Raw genomic sequence first — 26,887 nt, 5'->3', positions numbered from 1 at the left:
TAAAGTAGCCATGTCTGTATTCGAGTGGTTGAGATAGCAGAGTGGTTGGTGGCCGAGATAGCCGAGTGGCGAGTGGCTTGGTGGCCGACACAGCCGAATGTCGAGTGGCTGGATGAAATCGCAGTTGAATCAGTCATATGGAATTTGATCGTTGACCTATTAACATGCCAGATTGGATTGATTATTGATTATTGTCTTGTCACATCAGACCTCTAAAGATCCGCCGTATCAATTAATAACTTCACTTTTCTTCCGATTCACTATTTAAGTAATAATAAAATATTATAAAATAAATGTTTATTAAAATTATTTATGGTCGGATTATCGATCAGTTAACACTTTTTTTGTGCTAAATGTAAATTTAGGAGAATAATGGGTTTACAATGATTGAGTTTGATCAGATTTTTAATATATTCGAATTTCAAAATCCAACAAAAACAAGTTTCTTTTACTCCCGATCACAAAGGGACGACGAAAGAATAAAGATAAAAACTTAATATATTTTTTTTTTAAAATTAAATTAATTATAAAAATTAACGACTCAAATAATTTTTAATTCTTTAATTATTGAGAAAATAAAAATAAAAATTATGAAAAAATTTCTACAGTAAAAGATTAAAAAATTGTGAAAAGATTTCTGCACTAAAATGATTTTTTTTCTATTTACTTCATATTAAGGATAAATGTTTTCCTTTCTGTTGTTTACATTAGATTTTATGAATTTATCCAGGGATCATTTTTTTTAAAAATCAGATGGAAAACACTTCAAATCTCCCATGCCGATCTCAAATTGAGAAACTATAATTGATCATTATGGGTGAGAGAATCAAATTTCTCACTTCAATAAGTTTGCTTTGTAATAATCAATTCAACCATGTCTCGAAGTAAAAAAACACTTCCCTCCCTCTCAACTCTCAGGCCAAATTTCTCAAACTAAACTCACAATTAGATCAATCCTCACATGGATGACAACCCTGTGCCTCTATGGCAAAGGCAGAGTCACGTTCATGCCTACTTGGGCTGTAGCTCAAGGGCTCAACAACATTGGAAAGGAGATAAATTCTGATTTACTATGGGGAACAGAAAAAAAAAAAAAAGAGAGAAGATTAACTCGGATGACAACATCAATATCAATGTTCATGACTCATAGTTTGGGATCAACTCGAATAGATCGTTCGGGTTGGTTCCGCCATTGCTCTATGATCAACTGTCCCGCACGAGCCTGGGCACAGTCAACGGCCTACGCTATCGTGGCCTCGCACGGTCAATTACCAACGGCCTCGCGCGCATATATTTTTTGATATTTTTAAATCTGTCTAAATCGAACAAAAAACACTTCCCTCCCTCTCAAGTCTCAAGTCAATCAAATTTTTCGAATCCAACTAGAGCAGGCTTCGCACGGAGGCGACCCCACGCACTGGAGTGGGCGGCCACTGCCGATGGGCCCGCACGCGTGGGGTCACCTCACGCGGCCGCTGTCGGCAGCCCTGAGCTCACGAAATCGCCTCGCGCTCACAATCTGCTCTGCTCATCTTCTGCACTTTAATTAATAGGTTGCATTTCTTTAAAATATAATTTAAACTTAAAAATTATAATTCAAATTTAAAACACACAATCGATCCCACGATCATTTATGAAGAGGTAAATCGAGAAACTGTTAGCCATGCGCCTACGATGGTGGTCTAGTCGCTTAATCCTGAGCTCGCAGCTAGACAGTTGCCTGGTCAGGGCTGACCGTCGATCGGCCCATGCTGTTTCTTTCCCCTTCGTTCACGGACAAATCTTCATCTCCGTAGATTCGCCATCGAGTCTCCTCTCGCAGGTCCACAATCGAGAATTTCAACGTCAATTGCTGCTTCCGTCCGTCTCTCTCACGCCAACGACCTCACTGCGACGCAATTCATCGTCAATGGCCGATGAAACATGGCAATCAATGCACGCTTCCCTATCCGATCGGTTTCAGCACGTCAATTTTGACTTTCCCTTCCGATAAATCAAGATCTGTCGCTGTTCATCTGTTCTGTTGTTGTTTGTGGATTGGTCAGCTAAAAATTCCTTTCGCATTCCGATAAATCGACGATCTGCCGGCTCGACGGAGAGTACGCCACCGGCGCCTGCTCCGATCCGATCGGCGATGAGTTTTTTGTGGAAAAGAAGCGAGAAAGGAGCCTCCTTTTTGCTCCTGGCGCTGCTGCTGCTGCTGATGTCGTGCTCCGCCTTCATCGCCCCGTCGCTCGCCGACCCTAGAATCGCCCAAGCGGCGCTCATATGCACCAACCACACCGCCCCCGCCGCCGCCAGATCCCCCTTCATCGCCAACTTCCTCTCCGCCATGGACGCCGTCACCCCGCAGATCTCCGCCCGCCGGTACGCCAGGGTCGTCGTCACCGGCGGAACCGATCCCCTCAACGCCTCCTCGGTCTACGCATTCGGCCAGTGCTTGAGGGACCTCTCCAAGTCCGACTGCGACCTCTGCTTCGCCACCTGCAAGACTCAGATCCTCAGGTGCCTTCCCTTCCAGAGAACCACCCGAGGCGGACGCAATTTCTTGGACGGTTGCTATCTCAGGTGAACCATCCTAGGACGCTGACCACCATCGACTCCTTCCTTCTATACTTTTTCTACCGCCATGGAATCAGACATTGCTTTCTTACTGTAGGTACGACGACTACCAATTCTTCGGAGAGGCGCAGAGCCAATATGATAGAGTCGTCTGCAGTGAGCAAGAGTACACAGGGAATGCTACTTCTTTCTCTGCAAATGCAAGAAAATTGATCATGAACCTGACTGATGAGGCTCCAAGGAACGATGGCTTTCTTGTTGGCTCTGTTGGAGGAGGCAATTCTACTGTGTATGGACTGGGGCAGTGTTGGGAGTTTGTGAACAGGACCTCATGCCAGAGCTGCTTGCTCGCCGCGAGAATGGCAATTCATTCATGCATACCAAAGCAGGAAGGAAGGGTGCTTAACTCTGGGTGTTACTTGAGGTATGCCACCACTCGGTTTTACGACAATTCGACGAATGATGCTACTGAAGGAGGTATGTAGGGTTTCTGGATATGCCACTCAGAGCATACCTTTCCTTGTTTCACTGATTACACTTATGCCTTATTCTGCTGATACAAACATGCCAGGAAAGCTTGTCATGCATCAATACTTGAAGTAGTAGGATTCGATATGGATACTAATGTTTCACATGTTTGAAGCATAACTTTGTCTAGCCAATTTATCAATGAGATGCAATATGATGAAGCAACTGACTCGCTTGTTGAAAGTAGTTGTTTTTATGCTTGATTCAAAGTTCAAACTGTTTAGGATAATCATCTATCTATCACTCGAAAAAAGTAAATACTTACATGGTTTTCTCAAGAAATATCCATGAAGCTTCTTTGAATGATGATTCTCATTCAACTGATTTAGAGATGTAGGTCCGAATAATATCACTTCGTAGATATTCTGTAACAGAGGACATAAGGATCAAATAAGATTTTTCATAAGAGTAAAACTTATATGAATTCATCTTGACACAATTGCAGTAAAGAATATGAGTAAAATAACTTGTAATTCAACTATCTAATTAGGTCTGCAGGAAGGTTTCGGTCACCTTATCCTCTTCAGATCACCGCAAAGCACTTGAGGTGCATCTTGACACATCTAATGTATTGGATTCACCACAAAGCTTAGACCAAAACCTTAACTTGTGCTTCTAGTTATCGTTATGTCTAAAATATCAGCTACCTTCGCAAACCTTTAGGTCTGAATTCACTGGCATGTTTTGCTTGAATTCATGACATTCTTTAGGTACTTCACAGTATGCATTATGACACTATTCCTCACTAAAATGTCATGTATGCCAACTTTATGTTTGTCTTGACTATATTCTCTTACAATTCAACTGGACTTCAGGTGGCAGACACATTGCTGTGATCCTGGCTGTTCTTTCCTCAGTTTTGGCGTCGGTGATGATTTCATCAGCAGTTATATTCTTCCTCAGGGGAAAGATTATAAAGAGGAGGAAAGGTAAAGTAATTCAACGGTTCGAATTCATGAAACTTTAATGTTCATATAAATTGTTAATGTGGCAAACTTTTGTTGCACAGAAAGGAAACAGTTGGGAGCTTTAGCACCTGCTGTAAGAAAATCTAATCTCAACTTCAAATATGAGACACTCGAAAAGGCCACCAACTTTTTTAGCAACGAAAATAAACTGGGTCAAGGAGGCTCTGGATCAGTGTTCAAGGTAAATTTCGATGCCATACCTTGCATAGGTTTAGTGTTCTGAGCCAGTTATTGACACCATATGCTTGACCATAGGGAGTTCTACCAGATGGGAGGTGTGTTGCTGTGAAGAGACTATATTACAATACAAGGCAATGGGTCGATCACTTCTTCAATGAAGTCAATTTGATAAGCGGCATCGAACACAAGAATCTTGTCAAGCTATTGGGCTGCAGTATCACTGGTCCTGAGAGCCTTCTTGTATATGAATATGTACCAAACAAGAGTCTTAATCATTACCTTTCTGGTTCTACTCGATATCTCGTTTGCCTTTAATTTTCAATACCTCTTACCATCAATTTGTGACCTAAAAATGTTTTCCTCATAGATGATGCAAATGCCAGGCTGCTTAGCTGGAGTATACGATACAACATCATCCTGGGGACTGCAGAAGGTTTGACTTATCTTCATCAAGAGTCGCAACTACGAATCATTCATAGAGATATTAAGCTGAGCAATATACTGCTTGATGAAGAGTATGCTGCTAAAATCGCTGATTTTGGACTTGTTAGACTTTTCCCAGAGGACAAAACTCACATTAGCACCGGAGTAGTTGGAACTTTGTGAGTTAACTGGTTCAGCTTGAATCAATAGAATGGTTGCGATGTAGCTTGCATTTTGTACTGTATTATTTACATCTGGTATCCACTCGAAAGATCTCTATAGATCATAAGATTGCCAATTAGGAACAGGGAAATACATGAATGCACTTCTTACCATTGGTTGTTTGCAAATTTCTTGCTTGTAGAGGCTACATGGCACCAGAGTATGTTGTTCAAGGCAAGTTGACTGAGAAAGTCGATATTTTCAGTTTTGGAGTTCTTTTGATTGAGATCATGACTGGAAGAAAGACTAGTATTCAATCACAGGATACCGTCTCGGCTTTGCAATTGGTAATGTTTCCTTTGTCCATCAATCCTCAGCTTGTAGTCCATCTAGAAGTTCAAAATACTTGAACAACTAAATTCATATGTCTACTCAGGTTTGGAGTCTCTACACTTCAGATAGGTTGCTGGAAGCTATGGATCCTATTTTACAAGGCAATTTTCCCGCGGAGAAGGCATCTCGAGCGCTTCAAATTGGGCTCCTTTGTGCTCAAGCATCTGCTGAGCTAAGACCGATCATGTCTTTGGTCGTTAAAATGCTCAAGGATGATTCCCCTATCCCTTCCCCAACCCAACCACCATTTCTCAGCTCCAGCATTCGGAGAGGACTGGCAGCTCAAATGAAGGTTAATTCCAGGACCGGAACTTCCACTCAATCTTCAGAAAACAGCACCACAATTACCATAATCGAGCCTAGGTAAAAGGATTGAAACACTATTTCACTCTGTGGGTTGTGATTGAATCGACAGTATAGGCTGTGAATTTACATTAGACAGAATTTGTTACACCTTAGCTTGGTTCAACTCGATCGATTTGAAACAAATTTTGGCCTGGATCTTTAGGTTAGAAATTGTATTTAGCATAAATAATGAAAGGCCATTATTTCTTTTGATCTTGAAAGATTCAGGATGGTTGCATTCTGTTTATCCAAGAACTTATCTGTGCTGATATATTCAGGTAAAGAAAAGAAGTACTTTACCTTGTGTCTTTTGAATCTCCTCTCAAAGTCACTGCTGAACGATCGATCCTTCCTCAGCTCGCGGAATGGAGTTATCTGTCCTGAATCCACAGGCTGGACATGTAAGAACCAAAACTGATTACTAGAGTTTGATTGTTAATTTGTGAAGAAGGTTTCAGTGATCAATGAGTTGAGTTTAAACAGCACCTTTTGTTAAAATTAGCCCTTAGTGTCAATTCGGATTGAGTTGGACTCGAGTTGGACTCAAGTCAACTCAGATTGTGTGAGACTCGAGTTGGACTCAAGTCACACAAGCCAAATTCGAATTTGATTAAAAGATTATCATGCATGAGATACATGATCATTAAAAAGCTGCATGATCTTCCTTAAAAGAAGAGAAAGATTATCATGCATGAGATGCATGATCTTCATTAAAAGAGGAGAAAGATCTTCATGCATGAGATGCATGGGAATTAATAAAATATTAATTTCGTGGATCACTAAAAGTCAAGAAAATCCTTCATCCTTCATATCTCATGGTGGGATATAAAAAGAGGTGAGAGGCTCTTGATGAAGGGGTTGTTGGATGCTCTTGTTCTCCCTCTTCTTCTCTTCTTCTTCTCTTGGCCGAATCCTCCTTTGTGGCTAGCACCACAGTTGGGTTCTTCTCCATATCAATGTTCGTGTGGATACCGTGGAGGAACGAACGCACTGATCGTGCTGAGATCCGTCAACCTTTGAAGGCAAGAGTTGCTGTCGGGATTGCGAAGAGCTCGCATCAAAGGTAATCTCGATTCTAGTAGGTAGAATCGTCAAACGAGTATGTTTTTCGTATGGATTTTCTGGAGGGATCCTGTTTTCCGCTGCGTATATACTATTAAAATTGTTTGATGATGCATCAAGATCCCTACACCTTTTACTCCCCTTATCATTTTTCGAAGTCTCATCTCGAGAGACCTTGCCATGCTTGAATTGAAATTAGATATTGTAGAAGCTAGTTGAGGACTTATGTTTCTTTCTTTCTTTCCTGTGAGGCTTTCAAGAACACAGAAGTAATTGTAGTGTTTCAGACTCTACCTTGATCATCAAACTGACATCAATCAGTTGTGTTTCAGTTGTGAAACTCGACATTCTAGCGATTTCGATTTGCGGCTGCATTCTGAATCTATAATGTCTTCAAGTTCCTCCGAAGAAAATTGTGCTTCCGGTTTGCTATTCATCTCCTCTAGTTCATAGATTTGAGCTTCTAAGTTCTTCAAATAATCCATTGTGTAGTTCTACATTGATGTCCTGTCCTTCTAGCATATACCAAACAGAAATGAAAATGAAGACTAATTGTTGTAATTCTTGAGCATAGTTAGTTCATATCTTGCCGAACTTGATCGATAAAGAGAAACAAAAGATCGAACAAGGAAGACCAAGAGAATGATCAAGGGCACAAATTGTGGAAAATTAGAGAAGATAAAAACAATAAGAAAGGACACATTAAAAGTGAATAACACATCAGATTAATGGGGAAACAAAGAACAAGAGAATAAATAAAAGGCAGTCATGGCTACTTATACAAATATGAAGTCATATAATGATTGTTATGGGTATTATGAGGTGGTCGGACCCGGCCCACAGAGTCAAAGACCGGTCTTTGTATATGGCACGACGGACAGAAGGATGACTTGATCTCATGCCCTGACTTGCATCCCGACCTAGTGACTTCAACCCGACGCCTGGATCCGGCGAAAATCCACATTCCCCGGTCTCTCGTTCAGTCACCCGACTGGGCGATTAGGCTCAGCTTTGGTATGATGACCGACCTCTCTCCCGAGAGCCGAGTGTAGCTCAGGGACCGAACTCCGGCTCGGCTTTAGGCCTCATGCCCCCAGGTCGATCCTTTCCCAATTCGGTACTCTATTCAAACATGGGCATCTGAGCCCAGCTCAGAAAGCAGTTCAAGTCGGGATCCAACACCCGACAAGTCGGCTCGGAGTCCGACGGCCGATTTCTCCGCCGACAAGCCCTTTTTTCCTTAGTGCCCTGCTTGGCACAACCGATTCCCCCTCCTTTTCCTCGTTAGTTCATCGCTAGGAGGATATAGGTAATCATGTGATAGAATGGCTAACCTACTACCCTACTTATGCACTTGATGGCATAATGTGATGAATGATACGACTTTTCACTATTATGACAATGATGGGACACTTTCCTCACCCTGATGGGACACATTTTTTGATAAGATTTCCGTGCACGGATATTCTCCTTAATTAAGGACAAGACAGGTCTTTATCATTCTCTTACCTTTGCCTATATAACCCACACTCCTTATGTATACAGGTACACATACATCTTGATCACATCCCTCCAGCTGAATTTTTCCTTCTTCCTTCTTTTGGTGACTGACTTGAGCGTTAGAGTGGTTGAGCCAGGGCGCCCCTGGCCTTCCTTCTCACTGTCTTGATGCTTGTAGGATCTTGGAGCTCGTTGTCTCCTTTCTCCTTGCGAGGTCAACTCTGGTGTTGAATGGTCGGTGACATGTTCGAGACACAATCTCAACAGAAACAATGATGAATCCATTATTGATCAATCCAAATGGATTGACAAATAAGGAAGTCCAACAAGAGTTGGTAGATGGAGAAGTTCAATAGACATTAACGACTAAGAAGTTAGTAGATGAAGAAGTTCAATAGGAGTTGATAAGACGAGGGGAGCAAGTTCCGGAGTTGAGACACCTAGTAGATGGAGACCCAAAGGTAAGAATTCCTCACACGAGAGATGAGAGATTACAAGAGATTTTGGATAGATTTTTATCTAGGCGTGAAATTAACTAAAAAAATAAGTGTTTATATATGTCAATCGATGATTTAATCAACTAAATTCAAACAAATGTTGAAATAGTTTAGAATATAGCAAGATATTATCACTAGACTTGATATACCCAAAGTCTTAGTAACAAATCATTCAACACAACGTAGCAACAATAGCTACTACAAGTTGTTTAAAGTTAGGGGTGTAATCGAGCCAAGTTAAATTGAAGTCTAAAATGAACTAAATCTTTGAAATAGTTGTACAAGTTTGACTTGATTTCTTGAGCTTGATTCAAACTTGACTTGAACTTGATTCATTTAGATGTTAACAAACTTTCAAATCAGGTTTTTAATTGTTTGAAACTTTTATATTTTTAAACTTATTTGATTGGTCAATGAGTTTGATATTAAAATCTTGTTTATTCATTTTGGAAGTTGTTTTTGTCTACTTACAAATTTGATAAGAACTTTATTAATCAATACGATTCATAAATTTTATTCGTAAATATTATTCAAGATCTTATTTACTAAACACATATATATATTAAACTTGTTTATTTAATTTAATAAATTATTTAAATTTATTCATTTAATTAACTTTGTATGTATTGGACAGATATAAACATTCTTATGAGTTACCACCTTATTTAAATTTATCAATAACAAAATGACTTGACTATTCTTAAATGTTACTTAGTTGACAATATTATGTATCCAACTATATTTTAACATTAAAGTTAGGTAAGTATAAAAATATAAATTAACGACTATTATGCCTCATAATTAAAATTTATACATATTATGACTAATTATGACTCATAATAATAAAAAAACTCTTAATTTTATAATTTTATATTTCACTCGGAGACAACACTGACATTAAATTAGTTCTCTAATGCTTTGTTTAGAAGGAGGTGAGGGAAGATGAAGGAAAGGTAAATAAAAGGAAGAAAACTTTGAATCTTGTTTGAAATAGAGCAAGGGAAGAGGAGGAAAAAGAAGAGAAGGGTAAATTTTAACCTTTCTTTTTCATGAAAAAGAAGATTTTCTTATACTCTAATTTAGAATATAAGAAAAGGGAAGACAACTCTAAATATTATTTGTTTCAATCTTATCCTTGTTTTAAAATATTAATTCTCAAATAACTTATTTAATTTATTTAACTTAAATTTTTTAAATTTTTTTCACTGAACACGATCTTTTCGCTCCTTTCTTCTTCATCAAAATCTCGACTTGTTGTTAAGTAACTATAATTTTTTTTTTTGTTCAGTAAATCTGTAAGTTAATCATTCTTCAATTGTGAATATATTCGTCACTTCAAATAACTATCACATGTTGCAACAATATAACATTTGTGATGTTTCATGAAAAACTTATAAAAAAAAATAGTAAAATAAAATAATATGTCAAAGCTCACATGTTGAATACGTAATTCACTTAAAATATATAAATTAAATTTATGAATATAATATATTAGTTCATTTAACAGAACAACGAATAATATAATAAACTCTTCTATTAAAAAAAATTAATTTTTTATTTAAAAATAATTAATTTATATTTATAAAATAAATATTAATATTATAGTAAAGTAAAATTATTATCTAATTTAAAAAATAAAAATATTTTTAAAATTTTATATATTTAATATTCATTTCTTTTTTATTTTTCACAAACAAAATAATACATATTACTTTAATAAATCTTTTTTCTCCCTTCTCTTCTCTTTCCTTCCCTTTCAATCTTCTCCGCATCCTATTCCAACATAGCGTAATAAAACCCCCACGCCGCCGTGATTAATCTTAACCGTTCAAATGTGAGCAGTTAGGATGGATCGCACCTAAATCGTACGGTCGGCAGCCGCCTTCACGTAGCTTGGGCGCAAAGGAAGCCGCCTTCAAATTGTTCATCATTCGCCTCTTCCTTTGCGAAGGGTAGGAAGCAGAATCCATGGCGGAGAAGCCTCGCGTGGTGGTCATTGGGGCGGGCATGGCCGGGCTCACCGCCGCCCACTGCCTTCACGCCGCCTCCGCCGGCGACTTCTTCGACCTCTGCGTCGTCGAGGCAGGCCATCGCATCGGCGGCCGCGTGCTGACTTCCGAGTTCGCCGGCGACCGCATCGAGATGGGCGCCACTTGGATCCACGGCATCGACGGAAGTCCGATCCACGCTGTCGCCGCCGACATCGGCGCCCTCGCCGGCAGCGCCAGCGTCCCTTGGGAGCGCATGGACGGGTTCCCCTCCGATCCGCTCACCGTCGCGGAGGGAGGCACTGTCGTCGACCCGCTTCTCGTCGTCGACCCCATCAAGTCGCTTTACCGCGGCCTCAGGGACTCCGCCCGCGGCGGCGATGCTCCCGTCGAATCGAAGCACCCTGGCGTGGGGCAGTTCCTCCGCCGCGGCCTCCGAGAGTACCGCGTCTCCCGGGGGGAAACAAGGGCGGACGTAGGCGGCGGCTGGAGCCTGGAGGATATGGAGGAGGCCGTGTTCGCGTCGCACGAATTCGCCGAGCGGGTCTGCACCTCTGCCGACGAGCTGAGCGACCTCGATCTGGCGGCGGAGGGCGAGTACAGGGACTACCCAGGGGATCATATCACTATCGCCCACGGCTACTCTCGGATCATCGAACACTTGGCCGGCGCGCTGCCCCCGGCCACGATTCTCCTCGGCAGACGCGTCCGGCGGATCGAGTGGCGCCTCGACGGCGGCCCGGTGAAGCTCCATTTCGACGGCGGCGAGAACCCGACCATGACGGCGGACCACGTCATCGTGACGGTCTCGCTGGGAGTTCTGAAGGCCGGGCTGGGGAAAGAGGGCGGCGGCGACACGAGCGGTTTGGAGTTCTCCCCGGCCCTCCCCGAGCGCAAGCAGGAGGCGATCAGGCGGCTGGGGTTCGGCGTGGTGAACAAGCTGTTCATGGAGATGGGCGGCGCCGACGAGGCGCGGTTCCCCTTCCTCCAGATGGCGTTCGCCCCGCCGACGAAGGAGGCGAAAAGGGCCGTCCCGCGGTGGATGAGGAAAACGGGGTCGATCTGCCCCATCTACCGCGGCTCGCGGGTACTGTTGGCGTGGCTCGCCGGAGCCGAGGCGCTGGAACTGGAGGCTCTCACGGACGAGGAAATCATCTCCGGGGTGAGCGCCACGCTGGGCGCGTTCCTTCCCCCGACCTCGTCGGCGGCGGTGGAAAGGGTCAAACGGAGCGGGTGGGGGAGCGACCCTCTGTTCCTCGGGTCGTACAGCTACGTGGCGGTGGGATCAAGCGGGGACGACCTGGACGAGATGGCGGAGCCGCTGGCCGGAGCAAGGGTTTCGGCGGGGGATCCGACTCCGCAGATACTGTTCGCCGGGGAGGCGACGCACAGGGCCCACTACTCGACCACTCATGGAGCGTATCTCAGCGGGGTCCGCGAGGCTACGAGGCTCCTCCAACACTACCGGACATGCCATAGCGCCGCGACACCGTAGGAAAACATGTCGTCGATTTCATGATTTTCTAATCGCGATAGCTATTTCATCGCATCGCCACGTTTTACTGCTGCTGCATCAAATCAAATACATTGATTCGCACCTTGTTTCATTGCGTCGTGGTTGTGGTAGGCTAATTGTGAATTCACGAGCATAACTCAGTTAATTATGATAGAATAGAATTATAAAAATAGATAAGAATTTAAATCTCAATGAAACTGAGATAATGCACTTCTTAATTGTGATCAACTGTAATTTCTCAATTTACCTCATCATAGATGATTGTAGAATCGATCATGTGAGATCGTTAAATTGGCAAATTTTACCTTTTGCAGAAATTGATAAGATCCCAAAACATTAAGGGGGCGTTTGGTATATCCGTTTTCCATTTTCATTTTCTGTTTTTCAGAAAATGAAAATGGAAAACCTGTTTGTTTAGCATTTTCATTTTCTATTTCTGGAAAATGAAAAGGAAAACACAGGAAAAATAGAAAATGATAAAATGTCGTTTTCCAAATCTGTAGCGCAAGATGGAAAATAGGAAAACGCGGTGCGTTTTCACGCTTTCCACTTCTCCTCGTCTTTTTCGTCCGAAAACACGGAAACCGCGCTTCTTCACCGAGCTCGCCGACCTCCCGACCTCGCCGCCGAAGGACCGATCTCTCGGCCAGGAGGTCGCCGCCCTGCGCGGCCTCGGCGTTGGCCAGGAGGTCGCGCCCTCAGCCAGGCCCTACGCGCCTCGGTCAGGAGGTCGCCGCTCGCCCGCGAGGCCGCGCGCCAGGACATCGTGCTCATCAAGAACGATCTCGCGTGGCTGCCGCTCGACGCCACCTCTGTCGCGTCGCTGGCGATGATCGGCCCCAACGCCAACGTCACCGACACCTTGATCGGGAAAATACCCAAACGCCTGACGATTTAAGGATCAATTAATTAATTTGAAGAAGACAAAAAAAAAAGGAATTAATTAATTCTAGTAGAAATAGGTATTTAATATTAGTCACCATTTCCTGATTTATTCGAGTGCAAATAAATTGTAATTTGATTTTTATATTTTTATTTGTGTCAATAGGGTAATTCCTAATTTGGGATAGGCTTTATTTTTAATTAAAAAATAAAAAAATATAATTAATAAAACCAGTTAATTCTAATTTATCGAACCAAACGCATTTTCTAATTTTTTTTTAAAAAAAAACAGAAAACAGTATATCATACCAAACGCATTTTCTGTTTTCTGAAAACTAGATCAGAAAATGGAAAACTGGAATAGAAAATGGAAAACTGAAAATGGAAAACATTTTTCAAACCAAACGCAGCCTAACTTTCGCATTTACTCGACTTTCACAAATTGTGAAGAGCAGCAACAAGTGTTCACCATCTCCAGAAAACACATTATTACTTTTTAGTAGCATTTTAATAGGAATCTACAAGAAAACAAGTAGAGGACTTTTCTTTCAATTCCAATTACTTTCAGAGAGCTCTGAGCAACAGTGGTCTGCCCCTGTATCATCAGTAAGCACAAAATGAATATGACTGCCTTGGTAAAGGATACATTAACTTAGTGCACAAGGCAAAGGATACATTAACTTAGTGCATATCTTGTAGCAAAGAGAAGAAGAAAAAAAAAATCAAAAAGTGGATAACTAGAACTTCTCCTAAGCCTTTCAAGCCTCTAATACTGAAAGGAGATGATAGAGTGACTCCAGCAAAGATTTCCTCAAGATTAGATAGGGAGGATCGAAGGTGTCCCACTCGTTATGGGTTGGAGCAGTTCATCTGTGGTTCAAAGATGGACTCAACCAAGTGGTGCATTGGAGCTCATGGCACAAAGTAGATACACAATCTCACTGCACATGGAATGACTCTGGCAAAGATTTCCTTGACATTAGAGTGATTCACCGGTCCTTCAAAGAAGGATGGACTTAGCCAAGTGGTGTATGGTGGTTTTGGCACTAAGTAGCTAAGTAACCTCATTACAGACACTACAACACTGCCACTTCTACCTTATCATTGTTAACAAGACTAAGTCGACGATGACGAGCCTCACTCTATTATATCACTTGCTTCTCTCCTTGAGCTAATGCCAATGTTGGCACTAAGGCCATCTGTGTGTCATCAACCCACCTATGAGCTTAAAATACCAGGGATCCTTGTAAGAGCTCCACTTCCCCCCATGCTGAGCTCGACGACAGTGCTTCAGCTTCACCCATACATTTCTTTCCTCCAGCACTCCTCCATCTTCAGCTCCCTTCCCACAACATCCTACCATGGTGAGGTGAGTCTTCTGCAGCACCTCCAAGATGGTTCTGAATGAATTTTATGTGATTAATAATGACTGGGATTTCAAGGACACCATCTAATTTCTTCATCTCAATCTGTCAAGTGAGTAAGATTAGAATCCCTTCCAATGTGATTGGAGTGCATTTCTAATAAAGTTTCTCTAGAAGACTACTTGACCGGCTTCTCGCAACACTCCTCCCCTTCAGCAACATCTACAGAGTAAGACACAAAAATCATAGGCAGAGGGCACTATAGAACGGATGGTTGGGATCCATGGTCTCCAATTTTAGGACTATGAATGTCATTGAAGAAGATTACAAGGCATATCAGCTCTACATCCATTGTTGGCAAGAAAATTATATCCATCAGGAAATTAGGCTCTTCATTGCTGATCAATGCCATCCAATCTCCCTTAAACTCAGAAGGATTTGACGTTGAGCTCATGCTCTAGTAAACCCTCCCTTCAATCTATCAGGACTTGGTTTACATCAACATTGAGTCTAACTCCTCTGACTAATCCTTGAATCCCTCATCCTTTTCTCTTTTAGATAACTTGCCTCCTCCCTTTCTACATACTATTGAAATTATACTATGTAAGAACATATCTAGATATTACAATATGAAGAGTAGAAAAGGGAATCTTCATCAAGATGGCACTTAAAGAGATGCATAGAGTTAACCTTGGTTAAACTATATTATATGATTGAGTTTCTAATTGATGATGTTAAACTTTGAGTTACTAACCCATGTGTTGCATTGTGATTTGTGATTTTAAATGACAATTGTGGATTGGGGTATTCATATTTGTCCTGAGTTATAATATTAATTGATCTAAGTTGTGATTGTATTGTGGATTTACAACCTGAGATTCAATCCATGAGTATGTTATAGAGGGGACTATGTTATGACATCAATCTTTTATATCTGAAATCGAGTAGTTGTTTGATTAATTGGAGATCAAGGAGGTGTTAGGTCCAGTGTTTATGTTGGCTGGATAATAGTTGCTTGAGTGATTTTAAGCTTTTGGATCCAATCTTTAATCCTCATCAGAAAGTGGACATGTTGTGGAGTTGGCTTACTGCCATATTGTGCTTCGATATTTGACAATCGAAGAAGAAGATATACTTATCCCAACACATAATCATCTCCAAATTAGTTATTTCTAACAAGAATCGGTTCGTAAAGCAGAAGGATGATTAGGGATTCTACCTGAAGAGGAGGGATCAATCACCACCAGCCATACAGGATCTTGTTGTAACGATCCTTGAGCCAGCGGAAGCTCCTCCGCAAGGAGCCCTTCATCCTGCCTTCCACGGCGTAGGCCTTGTAGCCTGCGACGCGCTTCCTCCGCTGGAAATCGGGGTCGCTCAGGGCCCACCTGCTCTTCTTGGAAGAGGAAGAGGAAGCGGCAGAGGAAGAGGAGACAGCCTTCTCCTTCACCCCTTTGGATCCGTAGCCGCTGTAGGAGTAGGTGCTGTAGCTCCGGTAGTCGTAGAGGCCGGAGGGTGGCAGCGCCGCCTGCCGATCGACGTAGCCCTCGATCTGCCAGTTGCCTCCGCTGGTGGACTTGGATCGGCGGCTATCCATGGGAGCAGAGGAAGAGGAGGAGGAGGAGGAGGACGAAGTGCGGTCACGTCGAGGGAAATGGAATTTGGGGGTTCGAACTTTGAAAAGGAAGAGAGAAGGCGGCGGCGTGTTGAAATGGGAAAAAGAATTGGCAACGCTGTTGACTTTATAGGCTCGTCCGTTGCCTTATTAGTTGTGTTTTCCTCAATTGTAGCTATTTTTCTACGTTATTAAAAAGGGTTAAAGAGACACATTGAAAAAGATTTTTTCCTTATATTTTTTTTGTGATGGAAAAAAAAGAAAGAACAATTATCAATGATTTTTTAAAGAAAGAATAATTCCATTTTATTTATTAGATTTATTTTTAAAAGAATAAATAAAGTGTTTATTTTATTTTGTTCGTAAGAGTTTATTTGGTTTAAGAAGGGAGGTTAAAGGTTCGATTAAGGTGAACTTTAATGGTTGCATTTGGTAGGTAGGAATCAATTTCGAAATGAAACATTTTAATTTTGATCTAATTGATTTTATTGTTCCATTCGAGTTTATTAAGTTGGAATGAAATTAATAATTTTTTAAGAATTAAATTAATATTTTGGACAGAACAAGTCAGATTTACAGAGGATGCATAGATAATGATGAATTATTTTTTTAATTATAAATCCACGAGAAGTAGCAGGACAAATTGTAGGTGTCAATTGTCATTGAGCTAATAAATTCGTAGATATTGAAGTTTCACAAGTTGCCCCCGGGATATAGCTGAGTTAGTTACGATGCAGCAGAGTTACAGAAGAGGGCAAGGGTTCGAATCTTGGCCAAGCCAGGCAATACCCTCTTGTGCCGTGACCAACTGCAGTTTCCCGATTTACCTCCTCACAAATGGTCGTGGGGTCAAAGAAGTTTCACAAGTTGTGCTTCTAGATACTGTATTTGAAGTAGTTGTTTGAATTCTTTATGATAAATAACTGAAATAAATTCTTGTTGATGGAATAAAAAGGAGGGTTTGAATATTTCTTCCGAATTGAAAGAAGATTGAAATTTTAATTTAGGCACGAGTCTCATTTTATTCTTCGACTTAGCCCTTCATGTTGAAAGAAAAGATTAAAAATTTAGTCCTCACTAATAGCCTAAAGTTGACTAATAACATTTGTTAGAGCAAACTATAATTTAAATACTAGTCACCTAATAATGGTTTGCTTGCCTAGTCTAGTTTTGCTAATCACAATACCAATCAACCTAAAGTTTGGAGACATATTTTAGTTATGTTTGACCAACCACAAAACCTAAACCACCAAATAAGGCACCTTTAAGACTCCTAAAGTATTTTAGGAAGTCTCAAGAAATCCAAGACAAGATCACTAGTTTGAATTAAGTCACTTCAAATTATTATCAAATATCAAAACTACATGACCAACTTAACTACAATGGAAGAACCAAGATTATCATTTTAGCACATGGATTAAGCCATATTTAAACTGTTAACCTCCACTGATTAGTCTACTACTAGTTCAACCATCATGACCTTCTCATGTTGGAATGCAGAGGAAATTGGAGAAGAGGATAAAAAGATGGAATTTAATTTCCTCTTTTTTCCTCATCCAAATAAATATGATTCTAAGTCAACATGGCCTTAGTAATAAAGGGAACCAATTTGAGGGGAAAGTGCAGGAAATTTTTACCTTCTGTTTATTGTTCAACTATTCAAGTAACAAAATGACTATAGTCATGAATATTCACCAACAAGAACCTAAGTTTAACCCGAAGGAGAAGAAAACAAACCTGCAAAATTATGTCGGATGCCTGTTTGAACGGAGTGACTGCAAATGAGCGACAACGGTATCATAGTCAGGAAGCTTTGGATGAACATGGGAGGCCCTTTTGAGAGACATATGACGTGAAGTCAGATTTTCCACTGAGGTTGATGTGTTTGGTTCACCATTTCTTTGAACTGAAGATATTCCCAACCCATGTATCGGTGAACTTTGACTTCGCTTAATTGGCAGAACTTCCTCGTCCAGTAAACAAGGTTCTTCAGATGATAAGTCTAACTGCACGGACTTGGAAATTATTCTATCATTATGGTCTTTATCTGTTGTTCTATCTGAAAAACATTTGTTTGGAGTTCCACTTGATGGTTGAGACATGGTTCTTGAGATGGTATCTTCTTCAGAAACTGACGTTATGCTTCTTGTTCTTCGAGAAAGATTACCATCCCTAGTGGCTCTCCTTGACATTGTAAGGGAGGATGCAACCTCTGTATTTATCGAATCTTCAGTCTTTACTAATGTGATGGCAGTGACCTCCCTTTGAAACTGGTCTTCTTCCTTCTCATAGTGTCTGTCTGCATAAGATTTTGAAGCTCTTAATCTGAATGCATAAGGAGGTGTATGTGAATCATCATTAGATGAATCTTCTTTCTTATTGATAGGAGATGAGTTGTGTGATGACAATCTTGATTGAGGTACAGAACCTGTTAAATGTGGAAGATGATGATAGCTCCTGTTTCTAAGTCCACCTTTTAGTGGTCTTAAGTTTAATCCTCCAGTCTCATGAGTTTCATCAGTAGCTGCAGAATGTGTTAATTCACCATTTAGATCATCAATATTTCTAGGAGATGATTGATTTCTTGGAATTTGATGCATACTTTGCATGCTTAAACCAGAAAAACTTTTCTCACCATTTCTTGAACTGAGGGTTGCTTTTTCAACTCGTTTCTTGAACCCGAAAGAGGTTCCTTCATCAGATGCTGCTGCATATGGATCATTTTCAAAGTTGTTATCCATTGGCAGAAAAATTGTCTTTACAGCTTCCTTATCCTCAAAATTTTCTGTTGGTGCAATTCAGTACTAAATCTGTGCAAGGGTCAGAAAGAAGTTTACCTTTTGCATTTGTTAAATCCTTAAGTTGGTGTGTTGCTGATAGAAAATGTAGCTCATCCACCTGCTGCTTAGGGCTCCAAGAATTTGCATCTGAAGTTGAACCACTATGTTTTCCTTTTCCTTGCCCCAATTTTGAAGAACTTCCTTTAGTAGATCTCCCACTTGCAGAATTCTCATCAATATAAGAATTATTCTGATCAGAAATTATGATAGAGGAATCAACTTCTTTTCTACTCACAACATCCCAACCCGTGCAGCCATGAGAAGAGTCAGAGAATGAGGAGGAGGATTCACTAAATCCACAATAAAAGTACTCCTGCACATCATTCTTCTCAGTTTTCTGATTTTTTATCATTCCTTCTCCATCTTCCAGTTTCTTAGGTAATTCTAGAAACCAAACTACTTCCGGCTTTGAGACTTGCAATGATTCAGACACTTCATCTTTGATAACATAGGCAGACGATTCATGTGATGGAAAATGTTGAACAGAATAATTTCCACGGCTTGCCAATTCAGCTGCAGCTCTAGCTGCCAAGCTAGCCTTTTCGGCAGCTTCAGCAGCAACCTCAGCAGCAGAGGCTGCATCTTTAAACTCCAAGCTCCAGTTGTTGCTATTAAAAGAAGCATTCCTTTTGCTGCAATTGGTGCAACTCACTTCTTCCTCCACAGATCTTCTTTCTTTTTGCAATATCAGAGCATACCATTAATTAGAAAAGGATAGCAGTAAATTAGAAAATACAAATAGTAGGGGATTTACTACTTAATGCATGCCTCATACCTGAACCTAGGGGATTGAACGATATATTTGGACTGTATATGTTTGCACTAGGAGCTTTATTTAAACCAATTGAATTTACTCTGACATCGTTCTCGGAGAACAATTTAACTTGTTCGCCCATGATATTTGAAGATGAAAGCACCAGATCAGAGGATTGCATCAACATCGAATTGGTGCTAGTAAACTTGATTGGATCATTCTGCTGAAGTTTGAACTCAAAGCTCAGAAACAATTGGCCATACATTACAGATGGAGGATCAGATGTAAACAAAGTACAAAATTTACCAGAAGATCATCTCTTGGTTTCTTAATTTCGTCTACAAATGACTTTGGCTCCCACTTGACATTATGTTCTTCGGCAACTTCAGTCAAGACTTTTAATTTCAACTCTACTTCAGGAGCTCTTGTTGATAGTTTCTCAATCATCTGCAATTTTAGCAAGTTAAACAATAGTATAAGAAAAAATTTTCAGAAGACTGAACCATGTGAGAGAACTCATACGAAAACATAACTAATAAATTAAAAAGTTCTTTCCTTCTACAGAACTACTTATCGAGGAATCATACACTAGAGGTCCTTACCATTCTGCTAACCCCACAATCTGGTCTAACTTCAAGAATATTGGAAACAAATTCTTTGCCATATTTAGCTGTAAATTGCTTTTTAATATCCTTAAGCTCTGGAATGTCTGTGCACCTTGGAGATGCAAATATCACACTACAAATAGCTTCCTTCAGATCTATAGGGCAGCTCCTATTAGATGAGAAAAATATAAAGAATGCTGAAAAGAGAGCTGATGAAGGAAAAAAACAACAACAAAATCTAATGTATACTATGAGTTATCACTTTCAAAAAATCTAATGTTATAGTGTCAATAGAACATGTGAGAAATCCCTAATTAACGGAAAAGCATCCATGGGAACTATATCATATTTTATTTTCTCATATAAGACATTATATGTTAGTTAATCAGAAAAAAAGTGAGAAATCCTTATTCTGAGCACTCACAAAGACATCTTCCAATGACTTTATCAACTTGGTAGCAGGCACCTTCTAGACATGAGAAATCCTAGATAAGCAGAAAAATCTGTGATAAGATGGAGAAATATATATGATCTTTAGATGCTGGTTTTTCTACTTATATGGCATAAAGATGCATTAACCAAATTGCACCTTCATTTGGATAGGGGCCATTGTTTTTAATCTCCGAAACTGATTTTGCATATAGATTAATTTACCAGACATGTACCTTAACATGGAGGTTCTTCTGATTGTAACACAAATCATAGCGCAATCTGACAGTTATGGTGTGTAGTACTAGAAAAGCAACGCCTTAATAATTGCTTGTTTAGAAATAGTATATGCATCAAAGTGATCCAAAAATAATATCAACAGACTCCATACAAATATTTGGAGCACACAAGCAATTTTTTTTTTCATTTTATGCAATATCAGGACTTATGCTAAACACATTTTTATCCTACACTGCATATGGGAGTTTCAGCATTCTCAATTGGAATATGGAAAGCCGATTGCACCATGAAATGTTTTTGATTTGATAAAACCTTTTAGATCCAACCCATCAGGAGTATGAATTTCAAATATGGTATGCCAAACAAATTGTTTAGATATGAATTGTGTAATTAAAATTTGCAGAAAACATGTATCCATTAACGAAACAACCAATTGAATAAGAAAATCAAATAAAATCAGCAAAAGAAAAAGAAAAGAACTTAAATGGTTTCCTGTTGCAAGAATATCTACCGTAGGGCCTTAGCTTGTGTAGAAAAGTAATGTTAATGAAATAATTGTTTAATAAAATAATCCCTTCAAGTAGGAAAATCATAGATAACAAATTAACATACTTTTGTGACTCAATTATTGGCAAGAATTCAACAATTAATTCACAATAGGTTTCAATGAGATCATATGCTGACATCATCTTCTCTTCCTTAATCACATGCTGAACCTGAAAAGAAAATATAAATTCAAATGACAAGTTACTAGTGAAATCAGTTGCAAGGTAGATTACAATTCTTTCATTATCAGAAGTTATCAGCAATATCGCAGTTTAATGAAATGTTTCACCAATTATAACAAAAGAAATCACCAATAATTTCTTCAACACTATGAGATTACAAGAAAAAACATAAACAATGTGGATATGTCACATGGCACATTGTTGATAGAAGCAGCCAGTTAATTGCTGAGTAAGTTTCATTAGACATTGCAAAATATGTTAGCTACAATCCTAAGGTCATCATATTATGGCTAGCATGATAAATATGAAGAAAAACCATTAGGTGAAATGGAGGATGAGGTTGGGATTGTATTTTCAGTAGTAACTGTGATAGTGGAGAATTGTGCAGACATAAATAGCCAAATAACTTTTCCTATTCCTCCATTATGGAAGCTCAGTGAACACAAATTCAGCTGCAATAATTGTTCAGCATGCTATACAAAAAGGTTCAGTCACAGAGAAGGAACTAAAATGACAGTATAACTGAACAAATCAATTAGAAACTTTGAAAGATCGTTACAGAGATCCAATTCTCACTATATATATGAATTTTGATATAATTAATTTAAAATATGGATACGAATAACAATCCCCCCCCCCCCCCCCCCCCCCCCCCCCCCCCCAATTTTTGGTGAAATGAAAGATGGTAAGCAAGTTCAGCTTTGTGATCAAATACAAACAATGTTCAAATATACATGCTCACAGACAAAATAGAACACCAGGAAAACAGATGGGAATCTGGAGATAAGGGATTTCCACTGGAAATACATAGCTTCGAAACAAGTGGAACTAAAGGCATGCATGATCTTGCTATACAACCTCATATAGTTCACTAGTCAAATGGAACTAAAGCAACTCAAGGCATGCCCTGGTATCAGCAGTTCTTATCAATTAATCTTACACAAACACAGTATATCACGATCTAAATTCTAAAACATTGTTAATCTACTTTCTACTTGAAAACAGACACTGTGACAGGACATATCAAAATCCTAGTAGATTTTGCTTATGAAGCTAATAGAATTAACGTTGTTTTCTATCTTTCTAGTAACAAAGCCTTGCATAGATCTTAACAAAAGGATAATATTCATTCAGCCAACCCGAATCATCGACAGACAAAGCTTGTCGATGATAACTGTAATAGCTGATATTAAACTCGAATGAAGAAAAATGGCGTATTCAGATCTAAAAAAACAGTAGTTGGCACAAATTAAAAAACTGGATAAAGCAAGGCGACAAGAACGAGGGTAAAGTCAACCAACCCGGATCCGCGCGATTTCATCTTGCCCCGTCTGGAGGAGCTGCGCCAAATCCCGCCTCATCGTCCGCACCTGAGCCTCCCCCTTGTTCTTCAGGAGCTTTACTCGTGACACCGCAAGCTTCAGCGTGGTCTTGCTACACACCGATCAAGAAACCGAATGAAGTAATTCGAATCGGCCATGAGGGTGTTGATTAAAGCGTACCATTTGGCGGCCTTGAAGCTTTTGGAGAACATGCCGGCGAGGACAAAGGAGGGCCGATGACTTAGTTATTGGGCGGCGCGAAGCGGCAAATCGCGCGCTCCGGCGGAGCTCGCGCCGGCTCCGGCCATGTTGGTTTGAGCGCTCGGTACCTGGGAGGGTAATTTAAGCAGCTGGAGGGAGAGGTGGATGGTGGGGTCCACGAAGTGGGAACTGCTGGACCGTATTTGAGGTTTCAATTTGGACGTGGCGTTGGAGCGAATCCTCTTGTACTTGACAACAGATTGTTTTTTAAATTTAATATTTTTCATCAATTTTTTATTTAATATATTAATATCTTTTTATTCTCTGGTTTTGAATCTTGTCTTTTTTTAATTATTATTAGTTAATTTACAAAATCATGCATTAAATTGGATCAAATTAATTTTTTATTTTTATTTTTAATTTATCTGGTTGAATTTTATAGTAATTCCAACAACTAGAAAACAAAAGTGTGTTTTAGGATCTTTGCTAGGCATTTCAACTTGTTTATCAATTTTAAAATAAAATATATAAATAAAAGTAAAGAGGGTTATTTCCTTTTATTTATTTTAAAATTTTATATATTTAAATTCATTTAATAATTTTATCTGAAACTACTAAATGATGTTCTAAGACTCAAAGAATACATTTTAACTAAATAAAGCATGATAAACTAAAGCATGATAAACTATAGAATTTTCTAAAATAAGTAGCAACAATAAATTTATTTATTGTTATTTTTTAAATTTTATATAAAGATTTATATAGTAATTTTGAGCATAAATCTATTGGTTATAATTCCTCTCAATTAATAAGGTCGATCTAACATGTCAAGTTCGATCATATAGCTCATTGACAAGTCAACGATTTGGATCGTTAGAGTGTTAGTACGACAATGTTGATCATGTCTTGTTTAGATTCTTGACACACTCTTTTAGTTGTCAAAGCCCCCTTCAAGTGTTAGATCTCGAGGAGTGCGTCTGATTTGATCAATTGAGCTCTTAGTTGAGCTTAGTAAAGTTTTAAATAAGCTTAATATTTTTTCTCCAATCGGGTGAAAATGTTCTTCGAGTAAAACTAAAGCTTAAGGTACTCACATATGAATAGTCACATGGTTGGTCTACAACATGTCAATCACTAAATCATATTGAAAGACAGAGTGCAGTCTGTTAGAAAATAATAATTATTTATTATTTTATAATATGACTCATATGATATATTAATTAATTAAGGGGCTTATTGGTCATTATGTATGGGATTGTGGGGAGTTATTTTAACCTCCCATAATTGCACGTAGCCGACTTGATGGGAGTTGGCTATTTACGTACTTGGGTTCTGTCTCTCCCGAGAAGGTTTTTTCACCGTAGCCATCAGAAGGTGTGAAGAAGAAAGATAAGGGAAGAGATAGATTGGGACTTGTAGAAATTTCTTCTGCCGTCGTTGTTTCCTTTCTCATGGATCAAGGTATGTCGTTAATCTTTCGTATATATATGAGAATCATGAATTTCAAGATCCTTCTAGTTTTCTAAATTATGAACTTTAAGAAAACTTCGATTTAACATGTGGTATCAGAGCCAAGTTTGTGAAATTTATGATTCTCTATGTATGATTAATTTCTCTAATTTTTATGAACCCTAATCATGAAAATTTGAGAATTGTCGGTGCAACGTGGTATTTTCTTAAAACATGGTATTTTCGAAATGCTTGAAGCGAAACCTATTTATTTTGAGATACTACAATTATGAAACGTCATTCATTTATGAAACATTAGTGCACGTGACGAAACATTTGTTTAGGATGTATTTTCTAAAGTATTTTCTGTTTAGGCTGTATTCTCTAATTCATTAGTTTTCTGTTAATTAGGATGTATTTTCTAATGATGATGAAGCATTATGGTAATTAGGATCCATAAATGTCATATGATATTACTTTTCTGTTTTCTGTTTGGGACAAAAATAAGTATAAATTTCATTGTTAAACACAAATGGATCAAGTGGAGGATGTTTAATTAGTTTGCTGTTAAAAAAAAAAACCGTACAGTAGAAGAAAACTAATATTTCCTTTCTTTTCCAAAACATTATGGTAAACTTCAATTAAATATATATATATATATATATATATATATATATATATATATATATATATATATATATATATATATATATATACACAGTGCTGCTATTCTGAGCGTCTTCGGTGAGCGTCTCCTGCGCGCCTGCTGATGTGGCGCGATGACGTGGCTCCTCGTCGCGTGCGTGGCCCTTAGTTGCGTTGCTTTTCGAAACCCAAAAATCTTTCCCGAGACCACCGCCGAAGAAATCCCGCCTCTCCTCTTCGCGTGCCCTAAACCCATCGCGAAATCCCGCCTCTCCTCGCGTGCCCTAAACCCATCGTAAACCTCCACGCCGCCGCGGGAAGACGTTCCACGCCGCACCCCCGTGCTCTGCGAAGCTACGAGTCGCCGCCGTCGCCTTCGTCTGGTCCACTCCGCCGTCGCCGTTCTTTCGCCGTCGCCGTATCCGTCCATTCGCCGAGGAAAGATGTCACCGAAAGTCAGCTGAGCCACGCCGCCGGAATCTTGCCCTAAGCCTTCTCTGCTTTGCCGGTAAGGGTATAGATACAGATGGTTTAGAGTCCTAATTTCATTGCCACTGCCGTAACCTCTTTTTTCATTGCCACTCCAGGGTTTCATCTCCCGACCTTGATCTAGGGTTCCAGTTTGACGGGAGATGTTTTTTTTTAAGCACCGTGAATAAACTCCAGTCAGAGTTATAACATTGTTTATAGGTCTAGCAGTTGTAATCATACCTTTCATTTCATAAGGGAGTAACGGTGGCTTGAAGACTATCACTTTCATTACTAGCCTATTGAATACATTTGCAGGCCATTTGCATTTTCCTTCCCTTACTAATCAAAATGTGCAATCCTACCTCACATGCATTTTGCAACAGATTCTAACTAAGACCGCCCCGGCCATTCTCGGCATCTTCACTAGTTGCCTTTCAAAGCCCTTATTCTGTTCTGTGCATCTTTCGCTGAGAAGGAATTGGAATATCCGGATATTCCCCTAACTGCGCATTCTTCCTTGCAGCTTGCCCTAGTGTTTCATCTCCCGAAATTGTAATCTCAAAGGTCAGTTTAGTAATACCAGTAAACTATATGTGATTCTTTTGTTTTTTTTCCTATACTAATCTGTGTTTGGGTTTCTCTTCTTCCTGTGCTAGGGTTCGGCAATGGAAGGAAATTACGGTCATGATCAGATTTATATTCCCCAAGTTGCAGATGATCGGAAGCCCAAAGTTGGTATGGAATTCTCATCTCTAGATGAAGCATTTTTGTTTTATAACCAATATGCACGAGAAGCTGGTTTTACTGCAAGCTGATTTTAGGAAATTAAAGTCGTTGATTAATTGAGAAATTGAAGTTAATAATTATCTTTATTTTGCAGGTTCTAACAACATGCCTCAGAATTAATGATGATTTTCAGTATGTTCCATTGCAGTTAAGTATGTTGCTATGTTGTGAAGTGGCATTTGAATCAAGTTTTTGTTTTTTCTATTTTTTTTCCATGGTTTACATTTGCAGTTCAATTCCTTCCATATTTTCCCCTTGCTTTGTTATTTTATACATGTTGCCAAATAAATTCAGTTTAGAAACTATTGACAATGGACAACGCTACTACAGGGCAAAGGTAAAAATATTGCCTTTATATGATGAGCTATGAATTGCATAGCTGCACTTCCAAAGATGCAAGAACAACTTACCCGTCTGCATAGATATCTAATT

General features: G+C 39.5%; 3 protein-coding genes, 1 long non-coding RNA gene and 1 pseudogene across 5 annotated transcripts; 3 read left to right on the top strand and 2 right to left on the bottom strand.

The window, feature by feature from the left end:
* The first annotated feature begins 1,825 nt into the window (after window positions 1-1,825).
* On the top strand, window positions 1,826-5,782 carry LOC141824199 (cysteine-rich receptor-like protein kinase 3). The gene is made up of 8 exons (XM_074711441.1): window positions 1,826-2,568; window positions 2,660-3,039; window positions 3,906-4,019; window positions 4,100-4,239; window positions 4,314-4,524; window positions 4,606-4,840; window positions 5,026-5,170; window positions 5,260-5,782. The coding sequence occupies exons 1-8, from the start codon at window positions 2,135-2,137 to the stop codon at window positions 5,581-5,583; spliced, it is 1,983 nt and encodes a 660-aa protein (XP_074567542.1). The 5' UTR covers window positions 1,826-2,134; the 3' UTR covers window positions 5,584-5,782.
* A 4,800-nt stretch (window positions 5,783-10,582) lies between these two features.
* Window positions 10,583-12,116, top strand: LOC141824625 (polyamine oxidase 1). Its single transcript, XM_074711945.1, has one exon. The coding sequence runs from the start codon at window positions 10,589-10,591 to the stop codon at window positions 12,101-12,103; it is 1,515 nt and encodes a 504-aa protein (XP_074568046.1). The 5' UTR covers window positions 10,583-10,588; the 3' UTR covers window positions 12,104-12,116.
* Window positions 12,117-13,418: 1,302 nt separating this feature from the next.
* Window positions 13,419-16,059, bottom strand: LOC141825045 (uncharacterized). Of its 2 annotated transcripts, none has more exons than XM_074712417.1 (2): window positions 15,590-16,059; window positions 13,419-13,601 (listed from the first exon to the last, which is right to left on the bottom strand). In XM_074712417.1, exon 1 carries the CDS (start codon window positions 15,965-15,967, stop codon window positions 15,608-15,610), a length of 360 nt encoding a protein of 119 aa, XP_074568518.1. In that variant the 5' UTR covers window positions 15,968-16,059; the 3' UTR covers window positions 13,419-13,601; window positions 15,590-15,607. The 2 variants fall into 2 exon arrangements, with proteins under 2 accessions (XP_074568518.1, XP_074568519.1); XM_074712418.1 differs by lacking the exon at window positions 13,419-13,601 and adding an exon at window positions 14,287-14,406.
* Window positions 16,060-17,708: 1,649 nt separating this feature from the next.
* On the bottom strand, window positions 17,709-23,115 carry LOC141822890 (uncharacterized; annotated as a pseudogene).
* Window positions 23,116-26,145: 3,030 nt separating this feature from the next.
* Window positions 26,146-26,631, top strand: LOC141823238 (uncharacterized). The gene is made up of 3 exons (XR_012601393.1): window positions 26,146-26,233; window positions 26,326-26,404; window positions 26,550-26,631. It is a non-coding gene; the product is annotated as an uncharacterized LOC141823238 (long non-coding RNA).
* Window positions 26,632-26,887: the final 256 nt, after the last annotated feature.

Source organism: Curcuma longa, chromosome 3 (assembly GCF_044706935.1).
Source record: "Curcuma longa cultivar G26 ecotype Majalengka, Jawa Barat chromosome 3, ITB_CL_G26_1.1, whole genome shotgun sequence".
Lineage (NCBI taxonomy): Eukaryota > Viridiplantae > Streptophyta > Magnoliopsida > Zingiberales > Zingiberaceae > Curcuma > Curcuma longa.
Note: the sequence above shows the minus strand (reverse complement) of the source record. Positions and strands in the feature narration are given on the sequence as shown.